Here is a 21750-nt window from a genome sequence, read left to right on the forward strand (position 1 = left end):
ATGAATTCTGCAAATGAGAAATTAATTCAATTGTTAACCCTAATTTTATTAGTGAAATATCCATTATACCCCCGCCTTGTATAGTGAAGTAAATCTGTGATAGAGTGAACTGATTTCTCCTTCAAATTCGAAAATCACATGTGTTAAAACTAGCCCTTGATTTTCTTGATCTTGTGGCTGTGATTTGTTCTCTAGTTATATACTTAATGGGCACTTTCCCCATATCACTATATATATATATATATATATATATATATATATATATATATATAGTCCTATTAACCACAAATCCACCCTTAAAGACCGAACTAGAGATCAAATTAGGGCCACTCATTTTTATTAATTTTGTGGTTATGATTAATTTACAATTAATTTAATGTTTTATTAAATAAAAACTTTTTTTTTATATTTTTTAATTTTTTTTTAATTTTTTTCTATTTTTTAAAAAAAATTTAATTTTTTTTTTATTTGATAAAAACTTGATGGAGTAAATAATGAACTATATTCACAACATAATGAACTAAATGAATGTATGTTATGAACTTATTACTTCATTCAGTCGTGCTATTACTTCATTCAATTAGTTTATTACTTCATTCTATTAGTTTATTACTTCATTCCGTTAGTTTATTACTTCATTCAGTCATGCTATTACTTCATTCCATTAGTTTATTACTTCATAATGTGTTATGACATAATTATCTTTCAGTTGGGTTTAGGATTACTTCATTACGTTAGTTTATTACTTCATTCAGTCATGTTATTGTTATGAGCTTATTACTTCATTCATCGTGCTATTACTTCATTCCGTTAGTTTATTACTCATTTATTCATGTTATTACTTCATTCTGTTACTTATTACTTCATTCCGTTAGTTTATTACTTCATTCAGTCATGTTATTACTTCATTCCATTAGTTTATTACTTCATAATGTGTTATGACATAATTATCTTTCAGTTGGGTTTAGGGTTATTACTTCATTCCGTTAGTTTATCACTTCATTCAATCATGTTATTACTTCATTCTATTAGTTTAGTACTTCATTCCGTTAGTTTATTACTTCATTCAGTCATGCTATTACTTCATTCCGTTAGTTTATTACTTCATTCAGTTATGTTATTACTTCATCTCATTAGTTTACTACTTCATTTCATTAGTTTATTACTTTATTTTATTATTTTATTACTTCATAATGTGTTATGACATAATTATCTTTCAGTTGAAGTAAATTCAGTATATAATGAATGCGAAAAATTACTTCATAACATACATTCATTTAGTTCATTATGTAGTGAATATAGTTCATTATTTACTCCAGCAAGTTTTTATCGAATAAAAAAAAAAAAAAAATTCTAAAAAAAAAATTGTTTTAAAAAAATTTTTAAAAAAAATTTAATTTTTTTTTAAAAAAAAAATTAAAGAAAATTTAATTTTTTAAAAAAAAAAAATTTAAAAAGAAAATTAAAAAATAAATTTAAAAAGTTTTTATTTAATAAAATATTAAATAAATTCTAAATTAATCATAACCATAAGATTAAGAAAAATGAGGGGCCCAAATTTGGTCTTTAGTTCGGTCTTTAAGAAGGGTTCGACATTGATCACAACTCTCTCTCTATATATATATTAATCCCTAGTTGATTTTATACCAACGTTGTATCTAGTAAAATCTAGACGATTACGTCTAATTCAAAACAAAGAAGATCTAGATGAAAGTGGACAGCGGAAGCAACATTATGAGGTCCAACATAGCGTATCGTTTCTCTTATCGTGTCAAATGTACAACTTCACCTAATTGAAGTTTGAGAAACAAAAAAATAGTTTTGAGTTTTTTGGCATTTTTTCTCTCACCTCTAATAGGTTGGTTCTGTTAGTTGCTTGTGTATGCCAGTGTATCGCCATCATGATTGGTTATATGTTGAGTAAAATTTCACTAGTAGAAATTCAGTATTCCGTATATAAAAAAGGCTTTCATTATTAGAGTTGCACATACAGATCTGACATCCAACTCTTTTTAGATATACAAATGGAAAACCTTAAAACAGTTCCACAGTAATTTGTTGCTTGCATAATTGTGTTTCCACCCTTCAACAGAATAAGCACTAGAGATTGAACATGACCTTGATAGCAGCTCCACCACGCGCACTCGTCTCAAAAGCATCTTCGACTTCCTTCTGCGAGAATCCGAACCTATGGGTGATCAACGGCTTCACATCTATCTTCCCACTCTGAAGAAACTCAATGCACAAAGGCCATGTGTTCTTGTAGCGGAATATGCCAACCACGTCGACCTCCCTGATTGAGTATTATGAATGATTAAGTCGCGAGGGATGCATTATGTAATCTGTTTATGCAACAAGTCAATCAAGTACCTGACTGCAGCTGGCGCAAGGGGGACGGTCATTTCTGTGTGCCCCATCCCTACTAGGCAAACCTTTCCGCCCGAACAAGTGGCACCTAGAGCCGTTGACATTGTCTTACTAAAACCAGCACAGTCAAGAGCTATGTCCACACTAGCCCCCATTGCAGCCTTTATAAGTTCAACTTCTGCACCTACATCCTGTTACAGAACTCTCACGACATGATATATTTGACTATATCCAAGCAAACGTGAATTCAACATGCATAATAGTTACATTGTCCAACTTGTAAGTGTAATCAGTAGCATAACTGATTTTTGTAAGTTTGCAACGAATCATTGGCATGAAACCATCATAGTTCCTTTCCACGAGAAACTAAGTCACAGAATGCCGTATACTACAGGGCTACCTGAATAACTCTTGCAAATGCTAACTTCAAGGAAGGAAAACACAATATGTACATGACCAAGAAGGGCCAATAGCTACTCAGTTGGTGAAAGCTAATCAACACATTGAGCTTAAAGTTTCATATAGAAGGACTAATATTTTACTTCTCCTATAGCTTATGAGGAATCTTGAAATGCAAAATGGTTAATTTGACATTGATGCAAAAGAGACTTACATTTACATTAGTTGAAGCTTTGACGGTCTCATCTGCTCCAAGCTGCTTAGCAACTGATAGGCGATGATCATCTACATCCACAATGACAATTCTTGGGGATCCAAAAGCACGAGCTGCTAGCAATGTTACAAGTCCTATGGGTCCAGCTCCTATCACCAACACATTTGTCTCTGGACCAACATTGGCACGGCGACAAGCATGAACACCAACACTCAAGGGCTCACACATCGCACCCTCTTCCAAGCTCACATTTTCAGGGAGTTTGAAGCATAAATCTGCAGGATGCACAATCTGCAACGATCGGTCAAGCAAAGTCAGTTGCGATATAACCATTGCCGAGTCATGACAGAAAATTTCACATGATAATGTTAAACTTCATAACACACGTTAAGATACAGTAGAATCTTAATGAAATCTGATCCAATTCAAGCAAAGCAGGATGCGGCACACAATTACAGACACTATAAAAACATTACAAATAGACTGAATTGAAGAAATCTATATAGAGAAGCCAGCTCTCGCAAACCTGATTCGCAAGGGAACCGTGAACCGGAGGAGTAGCAAAGAATTTCATCTCAGGGCACAGATTATATCTTCCGTCCTTGCATAGATTACACCGCCAGCAACTTATTCCCGGTTCAATCGCGACACGGTCACCAGGCACTAGATGCTTCACTTCAGCTCCTACTTCCTCAACCACACCGGCACACTCATGCCCGATCACCATTGGCTCCGTGACCACAAAATCTGCCAACTTCATCTCCTGAAGCATGATACAGCCACCATTTAAGAATCATCATGGATCTTTAAATAGAAGATCACTTACCTTCAAACTTAATTTTCTTTTGGTAACTACTATCCTTTTTGTTTCATTTACTCTCAATTTGGGTTTCAAACACTTGGAAAACTATATTTTGCTAGAAATTGAGCCTCAAACTTAGCAACTATTAAAAATTAAATGATCACATGAGGTTTGAAGATAACAGGCCCTACTAGAAACATAGAAAAGCAGACGACGATTAATCACTGTGGATTTAGTAAGGAAAAAAAATTGACCTTGAGATAGTGAACATCACTTCCACAGATACCCACAGCTTTCATTCTGATTCTAGCATCGTGAGGGCCTAAAAGTAACAAAACTTTTAATATTATTCAGAAATAAAAACAGAGAGGGGAGAGAAAGAAGATACCGAGAGGAGGGAGCTTAAAAGGAAGAATCTTGAGATTGTTAACGCCAAGTAGCCAAGCTGCCATATTCTCTTCTTCTCCCTGAGATCCCATTTCTCTCTTCCTTCTCCTTTGCAAAATTAGGGATTTTAGAGCAGAATTAAAAATGAGTAGTGGATGGATAACGCTTATCAATTTTTAGTCACAATATTTTATTTTATTTTATTTTGAACATTCATTTCATTTTTTCTGGTTTCGAATTAAAAGATTCTTTTAAAGGGGAAACTAAGTTTTGGATTAATAATGCCATCTGTCATCTAAAATTATTAAAACCCTAGTACCCACCTCGCACCTGCCCGCTGCTCGCCGCTTCCGATCGTAATTCCGGCTGAGGTATTACTTTTACAGCGGCACTCTCAACAGAAAACTGTGAAATGACTAAAATCATGGGATAAGATTACATATGCATTATGTTTGTAATTTGAGTATTTTAGTTTAAGCATGATGAGCATCATTCTAAAAGCCCTGCCACATTAATATATTCTCACTACTTATCTTAGGAAGTCTGCACTATTATTTCTGGTACACTTATTCTGCTGATTTCAAGTTATTAATGGAATTGCACCATTGTTTGGTCATAGATAAGTACTTTATTTTTGGTGCTTTGCTTGGCTGAGTACATCGATAGACTTCAGACTTAATTCCATCTATCCCTCAAAGCTTGCAACTTTGTGAGCTTTCCTTTAAAGCAAAGCCAAAATCCATCTTTAATAATAATAACTTCTTTCTTTACATCAAGCTCTGCATAAGTAAATTCTCTGTGGATCCCAGTTTTAGCAGTCTGTTCTTGTGCATAGAACAGATAATATGTTCAACCTCGTTGATTTTATGCCTGTTTATTGGATATATTCCATTGCTTCCTCAAGTTTCAGTAGTTGGTTCATGTTTTGACTCTCTGTAGTGCATGCTTCGTTTTCGTTATTTTTCCGATATTTAAAGTTATCTGCCAATAGACTATCTTATTCTTGGATATTGCGTTTTGGATTCTCCATCTCTCCAATGTTCAAGGTGTGACGATTTGCCTCCACCAAAGTTGAACTGAAAAATTGGGGATCATCCTGCAAAAACGAGAATAACGAGATACTTCTTCTTTGCATGAGCTTTTCTTAATGTTTTGACGTATGAATCTTGACCTTTCAGCTTTTCATGTATATTCTTGCAGTTATGGTGGGGCTCTCGTTAGGGGAGCAAACGTTTATAAAAGGTGGAATCGAACAGGATTTACGCACTGGTGGTAGGAAACGACTTACCTACCGACCCATTTTTCTTGAAACCGGTATCATCCCTCAGGTACAGTTTGTTTGCCTTATTGAGGTCTTCTTCTATACATTTAAGTAGATTGCATGTTTAATGATCTAAACTTTCACGTGAAACAGGCAAGTGGCTCAGCAAGAGTGAAGCTGGGGGTAACAGATGTTATTGCTAGTGTAAAAGTATTCTGCTGTCAAACATTCTCTTTTCATCTTGATTTCCAAATTTGCTCTGTTTTGTTTTTCTTGGTGACTTGGAAATTTTGTTTTATGCCATTTTATCATTTGATTCTCTCACAGACTTGAATTCCATCAACTCAATCATTTTATTTACAGGCCGAGCTTGGAAAGCCAAATCCATCTTATCCCGACAAGGGAAAAGTTTCCATATATGTTGATTGCAGCCCGACTGCCGAACCATCTTTTGAGGTTTATGAAAGTTCTTTTCTTTATTATGTGTGAATGTGTTGGTGTGCGGGTTTGTTAACAGAATCTCAACTGCTTGCATAACCAAGAATGTTACGGGATGATGGCAATATGCGCCTCGTCATTGGGTGATTGATCAGTTTCTGTTACTCCTCAATAACAGGGCAGAGGGGGTGAGGAGTTATCCACAGAGCTCTCTTCAGCACTTGAAAGGTGTTTGTTGGGTGGAAAAGTGGTGCAGGTATGACTTACGAGCACATGATGATTAGGCCATGTTCGCTACACATTCATTTGTTACAATTTCTGGTCTCTGAATTTGCTCCAGGTGCTGGAATTGATCTATCATCTCTGTGCATTGTTCGAGGGAAGGTCTGTTGGGATCTCTACATCGATGGCCTTGTTGTTAGTTCAGATGGTAATGTTCTGGATGCTTTGGGAGCTGCCATTAAGGTGTAGTATCATTCTTCTTCTTTAGCTTTGCATTAATCATATCACGTTACAACAATGTGGTTTATCGAAAGAAATGAACAATTTATTACCTTCCAATTTTCTCCATTCCTGATTTCTTGTCTGTGGTTTCTTCCATAGGCTGCTTTAAGCAATACAGTGATTCCAAAAGTTCAAGTTTCTGCCAACGCTCCCTCTGATGAGACACCGGAGGTTGATGTGAGCAATGAGGAGTTTCTACAATTTGACACAGCGGGGGTCCCTCTTATAGTCACTTTAACCAAGGTAAAACATTCACTTTTTCTCCATCTTTTTTGTCCTTTTGAGTGTAAGGGTTTGGATTCTGAGACGCAAAAATGTATGGTGAGTTTTGCAGGTCGGGGGGCATTATATTGTAGATGCAACTACGGAAGAGGAGTCCCAGATGAGTTCAGCTGTGTCGGTCTCGATCAACAGGCTAGGCCGGATATGTGGTCTGACAAAAAGAGGCGGCGCTGGCCTCCATCCGACTGTTGTACTTGATATGATATCGGCCGCTAAGCATGTAAGTGAGCAGTTGATTAACGAATTGGATTCAGAGATAGCTGCAGCCTGCAGCCGAGGCTTGCGATGAGATGGAATCTTAATCTTACTATGCTAGGGAAGTCCCAAGTCTAATTCATAACTATAGAGTATATCTAATTTAGGTATGGTTTGAATTCTAGAGTGATTAAAGTTTTTATATTTTTGAAGCAGTTTAACCAGAATTGCCAATTGAGAGTTTTGTTTTTCTTTATTTTTCCTTGTTCAGACCTTAGTAGTACAAAATTACAAATACTAGAAGATTTGTTAACCGATATGTTTCTGTCTTCAACTTCATATTCTCATGGCTTCTACTAAGTGGGGTCACTTGTGATTCTCTTACTCGTGGTTTTGTTTTACCATGAATTTATTGAAACATAGTAGGAGTACCATTTTCGTACTCCTGAATTAATTAATTTCTAGTGCAGCCTATATTTATAAATTCATGATATAATTCTCTTTAGATGGCAGTGAGAAGGGGAATCGACAATTCCAATAAAAAATGTCAAATTCTTTTTCACCGTAAAGAACAAGCACAATCCATTGATTCATTTTATTCATATTTTTATAACATTAAATATATAAAAATAAAATTTATATTTAATTAATGATGTAAAAATGTTTGATACTACATCTGTCTCCCAATAATCATTCATTGTAAAATGTAAAGGAAAGTGGATTAAGAAAGTTTCACACTTTTATATATTAATTTTATAATAATATAGGAGTGAAATGGGTTAGTGAAATGTAAAACTTATTTATTATTTATGGTAAAAAGTGAGAGTGGATAATTAATGAGGGACAAATGAGTATTACTCCCTCCGTCTCCGATTAAGAGTCACACTTTTCCATTTCGACCCGTCCTCAATTAAGAGTCACACTTCATTTTTACCATAAATAGTAAATAGGTCTTACATTCTACTAACTCAAGCCACTCACATTTTATTATAAAACCAATATAAAAAAATGGGTCACACATTCCATTAACTTTTTCAACCAACTTTTCTTTACATTTCTTAAAATTCGTGTCCGGTCAAAGTGTGACTCTTAATCGGGGACGGAGGGAGTAAAATATAGCTAATCAACTTGTTTTTTCTAACACAGCTCCATACACTCTTCGCCAAATATGCGATCTCAACTCCACGACAAGATTACTACGACTATGTAATCATCGGTGGTGGAACCGTGGGTTGCTCTATGTCGTTGGCGACGCTCTCCTCCGCCACAAAGGTGCTATATAGGCCTACCTCCTACTCCTAAGCAGAGTATTTAAGACAATTCAATAGATGATATCAATAGCAATCAACCGTGAGAATTGAGACCAAAGTCTTGGCCATATAAATGACATACGGTTTACCCATGTTGCCAATAATAAATTACTGATTTTGCTATATATCAATAGGTTTTACTTCGTTCACGTCCATAAAATATTTCGTGGTCCCATCTCTAAAAGAGAAAAATGTATCTACGGATCTACCGGGGTAATATAACGAGAAGCCGTCACATTTAACATTTTTCTCTGCTCGTATTTTAACATGGGTTTTTGGCTTTTTAAACCAAAATCTTTCCCCGAATTCCGATTTTTCCCATGAACTATGAGATTTGTTTTTAAAATCACAAACTTTCATTTCGTTAGGATTTTCCCAACCCGACCCGAATAGCACATTTCCGACCCGAATAACATAATTCAAAATGTTAAAGTTGTGTTTTGTTTATTCAAAAGTTGTCATTTGTTATGTAATAATTGTGACTGTATGTATTATTGTGTCAAATAGGATCCAAGTAATCAATTTAGTGACAAATATGATTAAAATTGACATGTAGACAACCCGGGTTTCGTCGTTGACCCGCCGGGGGAAAATCCAAACGAAAATGAAAGTTCGTGGTTTTAAAAACAAATCTCATAGTTCATGGGAAAAACCGGAATTCAGGAAAAGGTTTTGGTTTAAAAAGCCAAAAACCCTTTTAACATTTACAATAAAATGTGTGCCGAGAAATTTAATGAAGGGAGCCATCCTTTTAAGATTTTTCTCTTCTTATAAATGCTTGCGGTTCACATGAGTACTTACATTTTCGAATTCGGGATATATTAGGGTACTTACACATTCTTAGTATAAAATATAGCACAAATCACAGCTTTTGGATTTTTGGATTGGATGTTTGTGATAACAATAGACGAACTACATTATTAGACTAAAAATATGTGCATTATTAGACTAAAAATCTACATTATTAGATTAAAATGTTACAGGACATTATTATCAGAGCGATATTATTAGACTAAAAATCTATACATTATTAGATGACATGTGACAATAATCTAACGGTTAGATCACAAATCTAATAGACTAACAAGTGTATTGTGTTTTACATATATTTATAGCTAGGATATGAATACATTCCTACGTTTCAATATTGGATAAAATGGTGTCAATTTTACGATGTCATTTATCATATTAATATTACACATGGGTGTATTTATATAAGAAATTATATATTTAAAATATCTATCATTATAAAAACATATTCTTCTTTTGTAAAAAAGGGCAAGTCTATTATATCCCAATACGTAAGTTTAATTTAAGGACAATAATATAATATCATGTTATAATTATCAATTTATTATTATAGAAATTGTATCAATTTGTTACTCCATTACAGAAATTGTATTATAAGAATCCCTCTCAAATCAAAATTCTAAATAAATTTAAATAATTAAGTATACTTCATGTCTCAATTCATACCATAAAAATATGAACAATTAATAAAATTCAACAACTTTTAAGATTTATTTTAAATATTATTTTAAAATATTATATCATTGATATTATATTAAAAAATCATACTCGGTAGTTTAAGCAGAAAATCTTTCCAACAAAAATTAGAAGCAATTTATTAAACAAATAGCCATATCTGGTTTTGCGTTGATAGGTATGATTATTTTTCAAACAAATTAATTTTTTCATAATCAACATTTATGCCTCTTTAATGATGAAAATAATTTACACAAAAGACCTATTGTGCTAATTAACTTATAAATATAACAAAGGAAGATTTTATGTGGCTCCTCTAACACCATGTATATTCATGGATTAGTCTCCCTCCCTACATCCTATTTATAAATTCATAATCATAATTGAAATAAAATACTCCTAATTATTCATTTAATTCATCCTAATTATTTATTTTAAATTTCTTATTTTGACTGTTGTAATATATGTTTGTCGTTTTTATATTTTACATTTTGTCATTTTTTGTGTTTTTTTGTAAATGTTGCAATAATATTATTTCAATTATTTTTATTATAAAAAATAATATAAAAACATACTCTTGTACAATCGGATGGCTAATGATAAATCACAAAAAAGGTATTATTGAATTGAAGTAATGTTATATGAAAGAGAGATCAATTAATTAAAGGGAAATTGGTCCCTAATATCATAAACTTTGCTCAGATTTTGGTTTCTCCCATGAACTTTCAAATTAGTATCATAAATCATGAACTTTCAGATTGGTTTGGTATTTCCCACGGCGAATCAAGTGTAAAATCCGGCTAATTTATATAGCATTTTGAATCCTATTTAGTAGCATTCTTATAAGTGGCATGGCATGTCATGTTGGCATAACTATTTAGAATATTAAACACAATACTACTTTTATTTGACAAAACAAGACTCTAAAAATAAAGAAAACAAAATAAATTTAATAAAAACATAAAGAATTTAATTAGAAACACACATCTTAAATTAACAAAGATGACTTGATTGGTTAATCTTGGTTTCTATAAATAACCACACTATATCCTATATTACCTAGATTGTTTGGTCTCAGGCGATACGCACCAACCAAATTTTTACTTTCTCTTATATATATATATATATAGGTGTATTTTATATAGAGATCAATTGACAACTCTTCTATTGATTGGTAGTATCTCATAATATTGAAAATATGGCGCCCTCCCAAAACCCAATTCCCACTATTGCCACAGCGGTCTTTGGGATTTTCTTCTTAATCGTCTTTTCCACAGCTGAAAAAGGTTGTCTCTCTCTCGATCTCTCCTAAATAGTACTTACTCCATTTTTAATTAAATTATTTTTCTATTTTGGGAAGTTTAATATGATTAAGTCATTTCAGCTTTTTACAAAATATAATTCTCTCTTATTTTATTCTCTCTTGGTCTGGTTTGTCTTGCATGTAGCTCCATACAGTTCCTTTGCGAAAAATGCAACATCAGCTCCATCGACCGGGCACTACGACTACATAATCATCGGCGGCGGAACCGCGGGCTGCCCGCTGGCAGCAATGCTCTCCGCCTCCGCCAAGGTAGTAATCCTCGAGAGGGGCGGCCTTCCTTACACAGACCCCAACATCGCCCACGCCTCAGGATTCGCCCGCACGCTGACGGACCCGTCGCCCGACTCGGCCGCGCAGCTCTTCATCTCCACGGACGGCGTGTTCAACCACCGCGCGCGCGTGCTGGGCGGGGGCACCGCCATCAACGCCGGGTTCTACACGCGCGCCAGCCGCGAGTACGTGGGGCGGGCCGGGTGGGAGCCGCGGCTGGTGGAGGCGTCGTACGAGTGGGTGGAGAGGAAGGTGGCGTTCCGGCCGCGGGTGAGGCCGTGGCAGGGCGCGGTCAGAGAGGGGCTGCTGGAGGCCGGCGTGCTGCCCGACAACGGGTACACGTACGAGCACGTTGATGGGACCAAAACCGGAGGATCAACATTCGATCAGAATGGAATTAGGCATACGGCTGCTGATTTGTTGGAGCATGCTCATCCAAACAATATCACTGTATACTTCCATGCTACGGTGCACCAAATCCTCTTCACCACCTCCCCAGGTCACATAAATGTGTCTCTTACTACTATTTTTTTTATTATGCATAATAACTACTGGTTAATTGCAATTAGATTAAAGAAATTGGGGTGGTCTCATTTTTCCGAAAATGATAAAGCAGGGAGTTATTACGATGTTTTTAGATCTAAGAAATTGGCGAGGTCTGCAGACTCTGAGATATGTAATTTCTATAAATGAAGCCAACTTGTTTGATTCATCAAATTGGAAAACGCATGGAAAAATCTTAATAATTGAGATAAACTCATAAAGTACCTAACTATATGCATGTAATTATGAACAGTAAATGCCCCTAAAGTTTAGGTATTCAATTGCAAATAAACCAATAAATAAATAGTACAAGTTACATGTGGATATGTGAATGAAGGGCAAAGAAGGAAGGCTTATGGAGCAGTTTTCAAAGACTCAAAAGGCAAGAAACATATGGTATACTTGAACAAGGGAAATAGAAATGAGATAATATTGTCAGCTGGAGCATTGGGAAGCCCACAGCTTCTAATGCTGAGTGGTATCGGGCCGGCCCATGAACTCAAAGCCCAAGGAATACAAGTGGTGTTGGACCAGCCAATGGTGGGCCAAGGGATGTCCGACAACCCATTGAATGGCATCGTAATACCTTCTAGAAGGTCCGTGGAAGCCTCCCTTCCTCAAGTAGTTGGCATAACTGATATTGGCTTCTACATTGAAGCACTTAACGGCAACATTGACTCCTTAACTTCTCTTACAACTGCTGCAAATCAAGTTAGTCCATCTCTTTTTCCTACTAGTATCTAGACATAGATATAAAATAAAATACGAGACTGAAACAGGGCCACGAGCTAGCAATGGTCGGGGGAAAGGTATCGGGACCTTTCTCGGAAGGGTATATGAAGCTTCAGAGCAGGGACCCCAATGACAATCCAAGTGTGACATTCAACTACTTCAGTGACTCGAGGGACTTGCAAAAGTGCGTCCGAGGCATGAAAATCCTCAAAAGAGTTGTGGGATCACAGGCCATCTCCCGATTTTGGTACTCCAACAGCACGATGCGATCCTTGTTGAAGTATACGTTGTCCATTCCCAAAAACCTCAGGACACAGCACAAGTCAGCAGCTTATGATATGCAACAATACTGCAATGATACAGTGATCTCAATCTGGCATTTCCATGGAGGTTGCCAAGTGGATCGGGTCGTTGATCATGATTATAGGGTGCTTGGTGTGGATGCACTGCGTGTCGTTGATAGCTCCACCTTTTACCACACCCCTGGAACTAATCCTCAGGCTACCATTATGATGCTTGGGAGGTGATTATCTAATCAAATTACAAATTATCTTTCTTTCTACAACTTATTAATCATCTTAATTTCTATCTATCTTGTGATGCAGATATATGGGACATAAAATCCTTAAGCAGAGGCAGAGAGGGGAAAAGGGTGCTTGAGATTTTACATCACAAGACATGGAAATAAAGTGGAATGCAGGCAGCAAATGTATATTTCATTTTAGTGACATGTCATGATATAATTTCAAGTAATAGACATGGTATTTACAGAAACAATTAGATTGATAAGTATAGCTTGACTGACCTTCCCAAGGTAGAGAATGAAATTCAAATCTTTAAAATGGGAACAAATAAATGTGAGGGAGGAATATCACCAAGGATATGCCGATTCATGATTCTGATAATTGTCAATTCCATCTTTTGAACAGCATCTTCTTTCCATAGCTTTTCTTCACATTTACCAACAAGAGACATGGATGAAGGAATATGGCTATCCTGACAGGGAACGGGTAGGATAAGAAAAGCACGCTAAGAGACCAATATACAGAAGAGTCTAAAGCATATGCTGTTTCTGTATTGGTTTATTCCATCTGCTAAAGCATATATAAACTACAGCTAGTGATCAGTCAAAGCATAAAGATGCAGTTTTAGAAACAGGAGCAGAGTTTCGAAGAGGCACTAGTTCATTAAGCAAACCATTCATAGGGCTACCCTTACTTGGCATGAACTGTTGGTACTTGATAGTGAAAAAATATGTAGGTGGCCGATGTGCGGCTTCTAGTTCGCATAACATGCCAAAGGAGAGTTGCCCTGTGACTGGTTTTGCTTAACATGTTTGATGAAATACAATAGCTTCTCATACAGCAAAAGGTACAGTCAGGCTTTCTTTACGGATTTGTTAATCTATTGTAAACATTGCATCACCAAAATCTTATCTCGTCTTTCAAATTGTATCATTACCTAGATTGGCAGTGTATGTTCAAACGTGTGTAGATTTCTCATATGTTCCACATATTCTTAAATAATAGCCAAACTAAAATCTTCTTATTCAGTCTCAACGGTTCAAGAGTTATGTTTTCTGTAAGAGTGATGCCTAAAACTACATGCTCTGGGAAAAAAAACTCAGTAAATTGGATCGTTCTTCTCATTGGTGTTTAGGTTGGATATTTGATATAAAAAAAAACCCAACTCCTAATGTTCTAATACTAGAAGAAGTCCATCAGCAGAATGATTCTTGAATGTGTACATTCGACAATTGGTGTTACAAAGTGATCAAACAAGAGCCACACACTGAGAGGCCTCGGGAGTTAAAAGACAACTGCTTCGCTACAAGGTTGTAGTAAGTCTAAAAATAAACTTAGTATATTATGATAGCCTCATTTCAAGATTAAACAAAATAAGGAGCATATTTTACCTGCATACATGTCATTTACATATAATCCAAACCACTGCAAGTGGAAACATTCTTGTATGCTATTTTTGCCTTTACATCTCTCTTATTGAATGCCAGCATTTAGCATCGCGACATTATTCTGTCACTATCAACAGCACTGCAAAAACAAGTACAAATCCAACTTGTTAGCTCAAAGACACCTTGAGTTTAGTTGAAGGGACTTAAAAAATCAACTTGTTGATTAGTTTACTTAATTTTTCTCAAAGAAAATGCCATGCTACCTAAATCTAGTGGATTAAAATATCATTCTTGGAAACAACTATCAAACTAACAAGAATTCTTGGATGAAGCTTGTTACATTTATGGAAAAAGACAACCTACAACTGCCATACCTTTTGTTTTTTGGGTTGGTATGTTTAAGATGTAATGATCAGGAAAAAGTAAGAGATGGCTAAGTTGAAACTGTCTGCACAGCAGATTAATATTGTGTCAAACGTCAGTAAATAGTCAAAATTATGTACTCCATCCCACTATATTTAAGTCTATTGATTTTTGTTCATCCCATTATAATCGAGTTAACTCATTTTATAACAAAAATCTACATATTTAATCTCTTAGTTTATTCTCCCTAATATTACTCTCTTCAGATGTCTATTTTATTATTACTTCTATTATGTTCTCATTTCACTTATATGCTTTATTTTCTCTCCACTTACCAAACACTAATTTATAAATGTCCACTTCCAAAAGAAATGCATCAACTACACTAGAACGATGAGTATAATTTTTTTAATTCAGAGTAGTTAGTCATTTTAAAAAAAAATCAAGGACACAATTACACGCTCAAAGAATTTTGGATAGGTCTCCACAACATAATTTGCGGACTAGACAATTCGGAATTAAATTTCCCAAATTATAGAAAAGAAATGGTCCACGATTTTACACTTAAGAAATTGACGTCCTGACTTCTTCCCAAAAAATAAAATAATTGAAGACCTCTCTGCCCCACAAGAAAAGATACGAGTCAATTAGAGTAGAATACAAACTCAAATGGGATGCAATGCTTCAAAATACAAAATAAAATAAAATAAACCACTTGTACAAAACATCACTGCAAATACATGTATGTATACAAATAAATTAGGTGCTAAATTATGTGATAAATTTCTCTTCCAGTTTCGAGGCAAATAATGAAATGGTCACAGAAGAGTAAATTTGTTGCGCAAAATTAGGTGAAGCACTAACTTTAAAAAAAAGAAATTGTGTGTGTGACAGCAAAATGAGACCTTTGCCCAGCATCATGCGCCAATGCCGGCCATTAATAAAATCTCTTTGTTACTTTCACTTTAGAGCAAAAGTACTTTTGGAAAAAAGAGAAGTATTACTTTCCATAATCCTAATAATAAAATAGAATAGGATTTTAGCACATTTCCAGGCTCAACTTTCAAATCTTATAAATTAAGATACGGTTCCAAATGTTTGAAAGCATAATCAACAGTCTAGTTTTTCCATTTGTTTTAGTCTTTTTTCTTTGTTATGTCATGATGCCAGGTCAACTTTGGCAAACATGCGCAAGAATTTATTCAATAAAGATATAAAAAGGAGAACAAAAGAAAATGAAACTTCAATAAATATAGGGGAAAAGGTCATAGAGCCATTTGAATACAATCATTTGGCTGTCCCATTCCACAAAGAAATTGAGAGTTGAAAACTTTGTTTAGAAAAGTGGTTTTTTCACACTTGTCTTAACATGTAAGCATCATAGGTATATAAGAACAACAAAATCCAATTTGGAGGCAAGTGGCATCAATTTCACCACAATAATCAGAAAAACAAGAAAGAAGTATGCATTCACCTCGTTTGAAAGAGGCAACTCAAGTATGCTTTCAGGGTTGTTGTCCGAATCCGGTTGCGAAAGGACCGCTGCCAGAGGCGGAGCAGCCTATCACGAAGACAAGCAGCACGGTGGCAGTTTGTCGACGCAACTTTGCAGCAACAACTGCATCTTCTCTTTTCCCTGCTACAAACTTCACCAACCATGAGTCCATCCCTTCTCTGCAAGAATCATTTGGTCAGTTCATCAAAGCTTACCCCAAGTACTCTGATACTGCTCCGGTTGATCAAATCCGGGCTCGTGAGTACGGCCACCTCGAGCTCTCCAACCATGTATCCCTAGATTACATTGGTGTTGGTCTTTTTTCACAATCACAGGTGATGTCCCGGTACAGATCCGCCATCTCTTCTCCATCCTCGTCCGATTTTCCATTATTCGGTATAAGCTTCAAGTCAGTGAGCCTCAAGTCGCAGCTTCTCCACGGCGGAGAAGGGTCGGAATTGGAATCCGCCATCAAGAAAAGGATCATGGAGTTTCTAAACATCTCACAAAATGATTATGCTATGGTATTCACTGTGAACAGATCAGCAGCATTCAAACTTGTAGCAGAGTCCTACCCTTACCAATCCAGCCGCAAACTACTCACGGTCTACGACCACGAGAGTGAGGCGCTGAGCTCCATGATCAGCACATCGGGGAAGAGAGGGGCCCGCGTCATGGCAGCCGAGTTCAAGTGGCCGAGACTGAGGATTCACTCTGCAAAGCTGAGGAAGATGGTGGTGAGAAAGAAGAAAAAGAAGAAGCAGAGAGGGCTGTTTGTGTTTCCACTTCAATCAAGAATGACAGGAGCCAGCTACTCATACCAATGGATGACCTTGGCGCAGGAGCACGGCTGGCACGTCCTACTCGACGCCTGTGCATTGGGGCCGAAAGACATGGACAGCTTCGGCCTCTCCCTCTTCCGCCCCGACTTCCTCATCTGCTCCTTCTACAAAGTATTTGGAGAAGACCCCACCGGCTTCGGATGCCTATTCGTCAAGAAATCTGTCGTCCCGATGCTGGAAGCTTCTGCAGGTGCGGGAATTGTTTCGATCACAGCTGCGAAGAACGACTCTTCTTCGGGTACAACAGACACAGAACTCGAACAAATGGCTAAACTCGATATAAAGGAAGGCATTGCTGAGAAGGGAAACATGGAATGCAGATGCTTGGATCATGTGGACTCATTAGGATTGACAGTGATCAGCAGCAGAAGCAGGTACCTGATCAACTGGGTGGTGACTGCGGTGACGAAGCTGCAGCACCCAAACCGGCTCGACAGCTTCCCTCTGGTGACAATCTACGGGCCGAGGGGGAAGTTCGACCGAGCCCCGGCATTGGCATTCAACATATGCGACTGGAAAGGGGAGATGGTGGATCCTGCGCTGGTGCAGAAGCTGGCTGACAGGAATCACATATCGCTCGGCAATGGAATGCTGCACCGCATTTGGTACGCGGAAAAGGGAGACGAGGAGAAGCAGAAGTTGTTCGAGAGGAGCTGCAGAGCAAAGAACAGAGGCGGAAATGATGAGCATCATAAAATCAATGTGGTTACTGCAGCGCTTACTTACTTGGCCAATTTTGAAGATGTGTATAGGCTCTGGGCTTTCATAGCTCAGTTTCTCGACGCCGACTTCGTGGAGAAGGAGAGGTGGAGATACACCGCGCTCAATCAAAAAACCATTGAAGTATAAACTGCACACTTATTTTCACCGCAACTTTCTGCTTGTGATTTTCAATTGTAAATCGTGACCAATGGCTTCTGCATCAACCTAACATTTTGCACGTGTGTAACTGTCAATCTAATTTATGCATAAATCCGAGGAAGAGAGTACACTTTAGGCGGTAAATGTCTGTAATATCTTATAGACATATCGTCCAACAGTTAATAAGCATTTTCGGGGTAAAAACGGAAATATGTTTGATTACAATAATTCATTGCAGAGAATAATTTTATCAGCAAATGTATTTGTGTGGATTGTTACGATTAAGAATTTAAGCTCGTTAACTTTGAGCACAATAATTGAATTAACTATATTTCTTTTTTCGGAAGAATGAAATTACTACTAACATATTTGTGGCAGAATATTGTAATTTGCAATACTCTCCACAAACAGAATGGGCCAAAACGTAGTGGATAGTTATTGGAATTTTTGGAAAAACGTGCCTCATTTTGTTATAAAGAAAAAAGTGGATTGGACGTTCAGAGCATCCACGATAGAAATAGGCCAGTGCCAGCCACTCTCCTTGGGACTGAGGGAGTATATTTTAGAAATATGGAATAAGTATCATTTAGAATAGAAAATAAAAAAAAATAAAAATGGATGAATGTATCACTGAAAAAGCGACGTAGGGAGTACAGTAAATTTACCCCAAATTCAAACAATCAAAAGCACACCATTCCTGAGAAGTGAGACCAAATCAAAGAAGATTTTCCAACTTCTTTTCTCTACTTTTTCATTTGCTTTTGCTCGACTCTTGTCATCGGCAGAATCAATAACCTGTAGAAAGCTTCTTTGCGGAGATCCTTGTGCTCGGCTGACAAAAATTGAATCTGGGAACTTGGTTTGTGTCCCTTTCTCAATCACTCCTTCAATCAATTGAAGCATGTCTCATTCAATTATTTCTTTTGATATATTATGTCAAAATCCCAATTCACGAATACACCGACTGAAGATTCTAGTTGTGTTGTGGCAGCTTATCGTTGCAATATGTTCTTGTTCAATTATTTCTACCAATTTTCACAATTACAGTGGAATTTTGGCAAATGTCAGCCATTTGGATAAAATATTGAGGTTATTGTTGCAAAATGACTGTTTCAAGCATGATCATGGTAATGGGCCAATACTTATATTCTTCTTCAATAAAACTATCTGAGAGTTGGAATTTATGTGTATTTCAACGCCTAGCAGCAGGGGAACCTTTAGATTATTGTTTGAGTTTCACCAGTAACGTGATAGATAGTTACTACCCTATGTTTGTTTGTTGATTGTGGTGTTGATTTGAATAGGCATTCATCCAAGAGGGCTTACTCGATCCAACTATGTGATCACTTTACGCAGTGGGCATACTTAGTGTTTTTAAGTCAAAATGGAGGAGCATCATATGATGTTGCAACTCCCTCCATCTTCTCATTGAACTGAAAAAAGAATAGGTACAGCACTTGCAGAAAAGAATATGATTTCCCGAGCATTGGATGCAGGGGAAATGGCAAAAGAATGATTGGTATTGGATTTGGATTATGATTCCAACTAGGAAAAAGATTTGAGTTTTGATCAATTTTGTTAAGAGTTTGTGTTAATAGTGTTGAATATGTTTGAATTTTGCTCCTTGTGCATGTGATACTGCAACAGAACAGTAAAGACTATGTGTGGAAGAAACATCATAGTAGTAGATAGTTCGCAGTTATGACACATTTAGTGCCGTAGACAGAAATAGATACGGAGATGCTACATAAAAGACATGGCAGAATAGAATTTGCCAAATGCCTATTGTGTTGTATATGATGGTTTCTTGATTATTTATGGTTGTGAATTAGATAACGAGTGGCCTTGTATTAGAGTTTTGTAAGATTGTATGCACTTCTGATCTATCTTGAGGGCTCTTTATAAAAATCTAAGGCATCCCAGTTCGGTCTGCTAAAACTGTATTCCATATGCTAGATTGATGCAGATTGTGTCTTAACATGGAGGGCTTGGGAGATGTAAATGAGATAAATGTTAGATGTTTATCAGCAAGTTTTCCCCAGCTGTGGAGTCAATGGCAACTGTTAGATTCTATACTTCCCACTGGGGGCTTTGCTCATTCTTTTGGTCTCGAGGCAGCTATGCAAGCTCGCCTGGTCACTACAACCGATGATCTAAAAACCTACGTGATCCATGTGTTGGAGAATGCAGGAAGCCTGTTTCTACCTTTCATCTGTGCCACAACAACCTCACCAGATGCACAGACATGGCGTAGGCTCGACAGATTGTTGAACGCGATGCTGACAAATGAGGTCAGCCGGAAGGCGTCTACAGCTCAAGGATCAGCGTTAATGAGGGTAGCTGCTTCTGTTTTCTCTGAGATCCCCTGCCTGAAAACAATGAGAGGTGAAGCTCTGAGCAGTGGGGAGTTGTACTTCCACCACGCCCCCGTGTTTGGGCTTGTATGCGGACTTCTTGGATTTGATGCTGAGACTACACAGAAAGCGTACATGTTTGTGACCATGAGAGATATCATATCTGCTGCGACGAGACTAAATTTGGTCGGACCATTGGGAGCTGCTGTGTTGCAACATCAGGTTGCTCCGGTTGCTGAGAGCTTGTCGACCAAGTGGATGAATCGGGGCGTGGATGAGGCGTGCCAGACGTGCCCGTTGCTTGATACTGTGCAGGGCTGCCACAGCTACTTGTTTTCCAGACTGTTTTGCTCTTGAATGGTGAAAATGAAAGTATTTTACATTTTAATTTATTATCGTGTTTAGTGTATTTTAATTTTTAAATTAGTGTAATTTTTTTTAATGTTAAGTATATTTAATACATGAATATATTAATAAGAAAATTATAAATAATATTAGATTTATAGTTTATAAATTATGATAAAATGTGTGGGATTTAAATAAATGTGTAGGTATGAATCATATGATTGAAAAGTATAAAGAATAGGTGAATATGGAATATTTTTTTGAATTTGAATTTAATGTAAGTGATTGGATTAAAATTATTTTTTGAGATACATATACTTAAAAATTAATTTAAATTAATATAGTATATATTAAAATTATTGGAGATGACGTTAGTGGTTGTCTCTACTGGAAAATCATAGACCAGACGCCGTAGATATTTTGATTTCACTGTTACAAAAAGATGGATTAGGGATAATATAGTATCTATTCAATACAGAATTGCTAAAGGCAGCGACGTGAGTTAAAGAACCGACTTTTGAAGATGTACATATCGGATCGATTTTGTTGTCAATTAAATACCCATTTACTTTAACCAAAAAATAAATAAACTAAACTAAAATAGCTACTGGTATAGATTTATTTGGAAAAAAATTACCACCGCAATGCCACCGGCGCACCGCTCAAGAAGAAAGCAAATATTGGTGTCTAAAAATGACAGCCATATATATATACTCCATGGGTTAATTACTACTCCACTATGTCTTATGTTAATTACTACTCCAATTCAGATTTAATTTATTGGTATTGCGATCTAGTAGTACTATATAATTAAGGTTAGTATTTATTTATTTTTTTTGTTTGTTATGTTTGAACAATTCTCGATATGTGAAATTGTTATGATTAAGATAAGGGTAATGATTTATTAACAAACATTATATATACAAAATGCCCTTATATTTTAAACTGGTTTTTATTTAAACCATTTTTATTATTTTCTTACTAATTTACTCTTTTTATATATATATGGAAAATTATGAATATGTGGAAGATCAATACAATATTTATGGAAATTTCATAAATTAA

At 36.3% G+C, this 21750-nt stretch overlaps 5 protein-coding genes and 1 pseudogene across 8 annotated transcripts in view; 5 read left to right on the plus strand and 1 right to left on the minus strand.

Annotated features, from left to right (window-relative positions):
• Positions 1–21750, plus strand: part of LOC125188522 — a 34178-nt gene that overhangs the window by 4438 nt on the left and 7990 nt on the right. The window lies entirely within an intron of this gene.
• On the minus strand, positions 1949–4329 carry LOC125188521 (sorbitol dehydrogenase). The gene is made up of 6 exons (XM_048085427.1): positions 4171–4329; positions 4037–4104; positions 3507–3743; positions 2981–3271; positions 2371–2558; positions 1949–2293 (listed from the first exon to the last, which is right to left on the minus strand). Exons 1-6 carry the CDS (start codon positions 4259–4261, stop codon positions 2101–2103), a joined length of 1068 nt encoding a protein of 355 aa, XP_047941384.1. The 5' UTR covers positions 4262–4329; the 3' UTR covers positions 1949–2100.
• On the plus strand, positions 4472–7168 carry LOC125188523 (annotated as a pseudogene).
• Positions 10806–14065, plus strand: LOC125188520 (protein HOTHEAD-like). The gene is made up of 5 exons (XM_048085426.1): positions 10806–10930; positions 11093–11737; positions 12119–12492; positions 12561–13036; positions 13119–14065. Exons 1-5 carry the CDS (start codon positions 10843–10845, stop codon positions 13171–13173), a joined length of 1638 nt encoding a protein of 545 aa, XP_047941383.1. The 5' UTR covers positions 10806–10842; the 3' UTR covers positions 13174–14065.
• Positions 16167–18065, plus strand: LOC125188519 (molybdenum cofactor sulfurase). Its single transcript, XM_048085425.1, has one exon. The coding sequence runs from the start codon at positions 16253–16255 to the stop codon at positions 17972–17974; it is 1722 nt and encodes a 573-aa protein (XP_047941382.1). The 5' UTR covers positions 16167–16252; the 3' UTR covers positions 17975–18065.
• Positions 18630–20732, plus strand: LOC125188524 (urease accessory protein F). 4 transcript variants are annotated; one of them, XM_048085432.1, is made up of 3 exons: positions 18630–18845; positions 18978–19113; positions 19943–20732. In XM_048085432.1, the coding sequence occupies exon 3, from the start codon at positions 19966–19968 to the stop codon at positions 20695–20697; it is 732 nt and encodes a 243-aa protein (XP_047941389.1). In that variant the 5' UTR covers positions 18630–18845; positions 18978–19113; positions 19943–19965; the 3' UTR covers positions 20698–20732. The 4 variants fall into 4 exon arrangements, with proteins under 4 accessions (XP_047941389.1, XP_047941388.1, XP_047941387.1 ...); XM_048085431.1 differs by lacking the exon at positions 18978–19113 and adding an exon at positions 19291–19434; XM_048085430.1 differs by lacking the exon at positions 18978–19113 and having other exon boundaries at positions 19291–20732.

The sequence above is a fragment of the Salvia hispanica genome, chromosome 5 (assembly GCF_023119035.1).
Source record: "Salvia hispanica cultivar TCC Black 2014 chromosome 5, UniMelb_Shisp_WGS_1.0, whole genome shotgun sequence".
Classification (NCBI taxonomy): Eukaryota; Viridiplantae; Streptophyta; class Magnoliopsida; order Lamiales; family Lamiaceae; genus Salvia; species Salvia hispanica.

Bases quoted from the DNA above. Each gene is read 5' to 3' on its own strand.
- LOC125188521 (XM_048085427.1), bottom strand. From the start codon at position 4,261: ATGGGATCTCAGGGAGAAGAAGAGAATATGGCAGCTTGGCTACTTGGC. The intron at 4,105-4,170 runs GTATCTTCTTTC...TGTTACTTTTAG, and splicing joins TTTTAAGCTCCCTCCTCTCG to GCCCTCACGATGCTAGAATC. The intron at 3,744-4,036 runs GTCAATTTTTTT...ATCATGCTTCAG, and splicing joins GTGATGTTCACTATCTCAAG to GAGATGAAGTTGGCAGATTT.
- LOC125188520 (XM_048085426.1), top strand. From the start codon at position 10,843: ATGGCGCCCTCCCAAAACCCAATTCCCACTATTGCCACAGCGGTCTTT. The intron at 10,931-11,092 runs GTTGTCTCTCTC...TCTTGCATGTAG, and splicing joins CTTTTCCACAGCTGAAAAAG to CTCCATACAGTTCCTTTGCG. The intron at 13,037-13,118 runs GTGATTATCTAA...CTTGTGATGCAG, and splicing joins ACCATTATGATGCTTGGGAG to ATATATGGGACATAAAATCC.
- LOC125188519 (XM_048085425.1), top strand. From the start codon at position 16,253: ATGCATTCACCTCGTTTGAAAGAGGCAACTCAAGTATGCTTTCAGGGT.
- LOC125188524 (XM_048085432.1), top strand. From the start codon at position 19,966: ATGGAGGGCTTGGGAGATGTAAATGAGATAAATGTTAGATGTTTATCA.